At 39.8% G+C, this 6464-nt stretch overlaps 1 protein-coding gene across 1 annotated transcript; it reads right to left on the minus strand.

Moving 5' to 3' along the window:
- Positions 1–419: 419 nt before the first annotated feature.
- LOC108381283 (putative leucine-rich repeat-containing protein DDB_G0290503) lies at positions 420–5438 on the minus strand (the record flags this gene model as incomplete). The annotated part of the gene is made up of 7 exons (XM_017637701.1): positions 5363–5438; positions 3438–3591; positions 3137–3365; positions 2283–3076; positions 1265–1385; positions 637–1178; positions 420–552 (listed from the first exon to the last, which is right to left on the minus strand). Coding segments are annotated over exons 1-7 (2049 nt in total), but the record flags the coding sequence as incomplete, so codon positions are not given.
- Between the last annotated feature and the right edge of the window lie 1026 nt (positions 5439–6464).

The raw sequence follows: 6464 nt of genomic DNA on the forward strand, positions 1-6464 counted from the left end.
TTGTAAAAGAAGAAAGGCTTAACCATTTTCATAACAAAAAATATAAGTTATCGTTTCTAAAGACTTTTGCTAATCGATCATTTTTGTTTCGTAAATTTAAATTTTTAGAAATTAAAACTTTTTTGCTCGAGTGAACAAATACATATGTAGATATTTTGAAAGAAATTTTTTTCGATATTGGATATTTGATAGATCAAACATATAACAATCAAAGAAAACGATTAAGTTTAGCAAAACATTAAAAAATAATAAAATATCTGCCAAATACTAAAAAATTAAAAAATAAAAATTAAGTGTATTATCAACGATCTACAAATAATCGAAAAACTAAAAATGGTTTAAAAATTTTGAAGGTAAATAATTTTTTTCTGCGAATTAACAAAAAAATTACAATCTTCTTTTGTGGTAAAATCACCTACGTGAAAATTGTTAAGGGTTTCCGTAAGTTCGTTGATATGTTTGTCCTTTTCCTCTAGTAGTTGCCTCAATTGTTCCATTTCCGGGTTAACGGCACTCTCCATTGACTTTTCTCGCTCCTCGTAAAGATTTACTCTGAATAGTTGTAAATAAATTTAAAATTAAAAACATATTCTATCGACTGGTCTCGCAATGATCTCAATTACAGCCATAACATACTTCTCCTTCAATAAACTCAGCTCCTCCTCCTTAACAGCCAACGTTTTCTCCCAATAGCTAGCTTTATCCTTTAGCTCTTTCACTTGCTTCAACAAAGTTGGTAGCTCTTTCATCGACTCGGTATCCTGTTTCTCCAATTGCTCACCTCCATCTGCTGCGATTGTAGTCTCACGTCCATTTTGTACGGGGTCCTGCTGGAACATCTCTTCGATTTTCTCATCGGTTAGCTCATTCAAACTGTTATCTCCGCTTTCATCGCCACCACCACCGCCGCTAGCTCCTGTTGCCAGTTCAAGTTTTTCTGCAGAATGTCGACGCACAGATGCAATCTCCAGTTGTGTCTTTAGTTCGAGTATTTCCATGTCTTTGGTTTTAATGTTGAAATTCAAGTTCGTGATCGTACTCTTGAGATCGCCAATTTCGTTGTTCAGCTTGGCGGTGGTATTTTGTATTTGCTCACGTTCAGTTTGTAATAGATCTTGATATTTACTAATGGATTTATCCTTCTCGCTGAGCAGCGTATGGAATGAGAGTATGGTTTTCTGGATGTGGGTGAGAAAAGAGGTAGGTTAGTTCATATACTACATATTTATGTAGAGAGACAAACACATAAAATCTTCACAATTACCTCAATTATATCGCTCTTTGGGCTAGTTTCCGCTTGAGCAGCTACCTTAGTTTCGCTGGAAGACTTGACGAGCTCCAATTGACTTTGCAGTTCTTCAATACGCTTAGTAGCTGTTATAAGTCTGGAAACAAAGTTGCTGGTTGTCTTATAATATCTAATCAGTGGGCGAGGGAAAAAATTCGCCTCGCAACGGAGGTAGTAATTATTAATAAAATAACGGTATGGTAATGACTGATTTGTAGATCCGCTTTGTTACCAAAAGCTTAGTCCAAGTTCCATTGATTTTGATGAAAATACAAGTTCTTATCTGTGGAAGAAGCCACATTGTATAGAATTGCCAGTAAGATCTGGAAAACCTACTCTAAATCAGAGATCTATAAGGAAAGATCAACTCACGGCTGCCACCACAGGCCATGGACACATGGGTGTGTATTTCGAAAAGTTTTGCCGCAGCTGTAAGGATCCGGGCTCAAATTAGACAGTTGAACACTTTCTGTGCGTGTGGCCGGCCTTTGCAAGGTTGAAACTAGAGCCCATTGGCTATATACTAAAATTCATCAAAACCCTTAAGTGGTTATAGGTTTGTACCGAGTTTAGGGGTTTAAAATAGCTTTAAATAGTTTTAAAATCACAGCAAAGATAAGCTAAAGGAGTTGCCGGTTTGAATTGTCTAGTTACACGACTTAAGTATTTCAAAAAGGCTTCTCGACGACAATCTCCTCGAAGAGTGAATGAAAAGAAGATTCACTTCTGGAAACATAGCCGCAATCTACCACAATTTGGTCCGAACGAAAGTGGTGTATTCTAACAAGAGTTGTCTCTAAATTTCCAGATCTCCAGGAAGCTCTAGAAATGTCGCAAGCAATTATGAGCAATAGATTGTCAAACTACGTAAAAGAAAACTTAAATTGTCAGATACGTGCAAATCGACCACGCAAGGTGAAAAGTCATCGAATAAATTGACTCTAATGTGAAAATTGTAAATGAGACACCTATCTTATGATGCCTTTGCACTTACTCAGTTTTGCTCTCTTTAAGTCGAATATCTCGCTCACTCAATTTTTGTCCCATTTCTTTTATTCGCTCTTCAAGCTCTGTCGATTGCACTTCATCTCGTAATTGGGGTTCGCCAACCGCTAACGTCTCGGTTTGCACGCTTTGACATTCCGTTGGCTCAGCTGCTGTTTGCACGATGGCGTCGTTGGTTTCTCTATTAAGCAGTTGATCCATAACCTTGATCCCCTTTGTCGATTCTTCGCTCGTTTTATCGGGCTCTTGAATGGATTGCCTAGCTGCTAAACTTAATGCTACTTTATCCGTGAACATTGGCTGGTCTGATGTCTTAGTATTTCCATCACGCACTTCAATAGAATGCGTTTCACTTCTATCAATTGTTGTTTGTGTTGTAGCGTCAGCCTTGCGTATGCGTCGTATTGGTGAGCCGATTGGCGAAAGGTTTTTATCCAACATTTCAACTGTTGATCTCCTCTTAAGCACAGGCGTCGCTGATAGCTTACGTTCTGCTGGTACTGGCGCGTCTGTATTGGTGGCTACATCTTTTTGCCGCGGACTAGAGTATTGCTCCTCTGTTTTCGTATCTGTTTCCTTTACTTTATTCTCACCTTCGGTGATTGCTCGGTTGTTGTCTTTCGCGCCGTTCCCGAAAAGCGCCTCAATTGTTTGCCAATGCCCAGTCTCCTTCGCTGAAAGTATACGTTGCTCCAGCAGTTCCTCGTGCAAGGAATCGTATTTATGTTGTAGCTCTTGCAAATTTCTTTCGAGTAGCTTGCATTGCGTTTCTGATTTGATAAGCTGAAAGAATTGTTTGATTTTAAGTTGCACATAAATTTCTGTTACATTTGTAAATCATACCTCGATTAAGTTCTGCGATTCATCCGCAGCTATATTTTCATTTTTTAAGTTTGCAATAATTGACTCTTTAATGATTTCACTTAAATCATAGATGCCTCTACCATTATCAGTGGATCGAAGAGATTTCTTTACAAATTTAGTATAAGCAAAAACAAAATTTGTTAGGAAGATCAAAGGTGTGAACTTAGCATATTTTTCTCGCAAGACATACATCGACTTTTGCAAAAACCTATGAAGATTTACAATTGCAAAAAATAAACCATTAGTTAACTCTTCTCATTCGTTATATGTATGTATGTACTTGATCTTGATATCCTTAGTACTGCGTTCCAACTGGAAGCCCTTAGTGAGTTGGATAAGTTTTTGGTCTTTAGCATCTGAATCACGTTCTAGGGTTGCACACTTTTGCTTTAGATGGTCAAAGTCAAAACGCAAATTCGATACTTCTTGCTTGGCTGAAAAGGAGAATATAATTAATGAATAAAGTCAGTCACAATTGTCCGACCGACGTTCTTCGGGACTACGTCTAGTCTTACAAGACTCTCCGCTAATATTCCACGCGAAAATCGTGAACATTTCAAGTAACTTGTACATCACAATTATTTTTATGACGTCGGGTGGGTATACCTGGCTGCGACCTAAAAAAATCGACTGTGCTAAATCGTAATTGTGTAGCCACTCCAACTTTAGGCTATTTAAGAAATTAAGCACAATGGCGGGTGTCATGTTTTAAATTTTGTATGGAGAATATAATCGCTCTGCAAGGGGTATCAGTCTACGAATCATGATACTACGTAGGCCACAAAGAATATGCTCTGAGGTTTCCTTCACCAGCCCACCAAACCTGCAGTCCATCTCTAGATAAAGCCTAATTTTATTCAAATGGTACTTTAAATTTAGTGTCCAGTTAGATAGCTTGTAAGAGTTCTAAGACCCTCTCGGCTAAGTTCAAGTAGTCCTTCGGAGTTCCTCCAGAAAGGAGTTATACATTTCTTTGATTGTCTCATTCCCTTTGCTTTCCGCAAGTGGGCAGCAATCGGACATTCTCCTCAACTTCTAAGTTGCTCCGCATCTGCGAGACAGGTAGTCCTTTCATTGCCTTAAAACCCTTCAAGTCAAGGCCATTAGGACCTTTAAACGTGTTTTCCTACTGTCCACAAGGCTCGATGTCGTTCTAAATGAATCTAAAGCCTTTAATGCTGCCTCACTAATCGAAATAATATTTATTATGGCCTCGTTTGTCCTTCTACGAAGACATTCTCGAACACAGAATTCATTTGCGAAGACTTACGCCTGGAATATGGTTGGGTATGAGCATATTGGCAGACTTTTTTGGAATCTTGGTTCAAGTACGCCTGCCCCAGTACTCTCTTCGCCCATCTGCGATTCGTCGGTATACCATACTTGGGACCCTTTGTCTATCATAGATATTATCGCTATCTCTTGTAGCCTACAAGTTGTAGGGCTTGTAAAGTAATAATTTCGGTAGCATTATATCTGAGCTTGGTAGCGAGATCGATCATCCAGGAACAGAACGCTGAAGAAATCCACTTTTCATGCTGATTACATTGGACAGCCGTAGGCAGCTCCAGCAGCCCTCTTTTTCAATTAGAATAGGCAGAGAAGGAATGCCTATAATCACACCAAGGGCATCTTTTGGACAGGTATGCATAACTGCTGTGATGGCCACGCAGTCCAAGCTGTCGTAGCAGTCATGGGTAATTGCCATATGGACCAGGAGATCGCAGTTTCGACAATGTCAGACAAACGGGAGAGGGATGTTAGCAAGTTTAAGCGGGAATGTGTACCGGTTATTTGTGTCGCGATGTTATGGTCGTATTCCGGATAGGTAGGAGTTCTATCTACTGAAGTATCCAGAACGGAGTTGGGTTAGTGCTTTGTATGTATTTTGGTTTCCTTAGGCAGTTCAATATCTCCTATTACCCAGACATCACCGGAAGAAATTGCTTGCAAAGCATTTGCGCCTCAATTTGAAGATGATCAAGCGTCATGAGGAGGCGATTGACTAGGGTCCGTAGGACGGCGTGAAATGGTGTTGATTGCGTCCTACCTGTGCTTGGAGCCCATAATATCTGTACGTAGTTGATAACGGGTTGGCCTATGGACTTCTATGCTGTCGCAAGAGCTTCTGGTTAGCGATTTAAGAACAATGGAAGGGCAAAATTTTTCCGAAGCAACGAAAGCACCATTAATGTTTTTTTAAACCTCCGGTATTGCAGGATAGCACGAAGCAAATATTATTGCTCTTAGAACGCAAGGCCGCTGTAGTACTCTGAACCATTTTGACCCTCTTTCGGTCAGCGTGTACCGGTGGGCTAAAACCCTGGGTCGGAATAGAAATTTTAATAGGGAGATCACGCAGGATAAAGCGTTTAAATTTTTGTAATTTTTGCATTTGACTCAAAGCTGAATGGAATAGTGAGAATAGTGTCTTCCAGGCTGAGGTTGCAGCTATTACGGAGGCAGTCTTAACCTTATTTGAGCCCGATCACAGGGATTTAAAAGGAAACTATGGCCGACGAACTTGTAGAGGGGTACGACCACCCCCCACGAAGACAAAGCATTGGCATACCTTTTGCCACCCGCAATAGGGCTTGAAGCTTACATTATTTAAGAAGAGGGTATATATCTAACAATCGTCGGAGTGTTAACGAGCTACTGTCTTATAAATAAACATGCGGATCGGCTCTGAGTACCGCTTCGTAGATGCTGAAAAAGATGAAAAATCTCTGAGGAGGAAGAGAGAGCTTTTTCTTTTCGGTAGTCGTTAAGCACTGTATAGTAAAAGGTTGTAGCACCTGGCGATCCATATGAAGTGGTGGATACAAATCTAAAATAACTGACGAGATTCTGTAGAGATTCCAAGTACATAATGGTATCATAAGGAGCTTGAAAAGCTTGGTGTGGAGTTTTAGTCTTTTTAATGCTAATACTAATATTCTGGCGCTTACAATTTTGCTAAGTTTTTGGCCGAGCTTCTCCTGCAATTTGTGCTGCACGTCTTGATGTTGTTGCACAAATGGAGGGACCAACAGTTTTACGACGCCTCCGAAGGCTAAAGGGATTTTTATGAGAAGCTTTTTTCATGACAGAAATACGCTCGGAGGTTTGCCATTGCCTTTTTATAGCTACTTGGTCCTCAAAGATCTCGCATCTATAAACAGCTAATTGCCTTCTTTTTGATGCATCTTCTAGACTTTTATTAACCTATAAGTTCTTTTTTCATCAAACAATTCCCCTCCAAGCCATCAAATAAAACTCTGTCTCAGCGGGATTCTACTCACCACTATCAAGTTCACGTTGCATT

This window comes from Rhagoletis zephyria, unplaced genomic scaffold (genome assembly GCF_001687245.7).
Source record: "Rhagoletis zephyria isolate East Lansing unplaced genomic scaffold, Rhagoletis_zephyria_1.1 Rzeph_scaffold_22030, whole genome shotgun sequence".
Lineage (NCBI taxonomy): Eukaryota > Metazoa > Arthropoda > Insecta > Diptera > Tephritidae > Rhagoletis > Rhagoletis zephyria.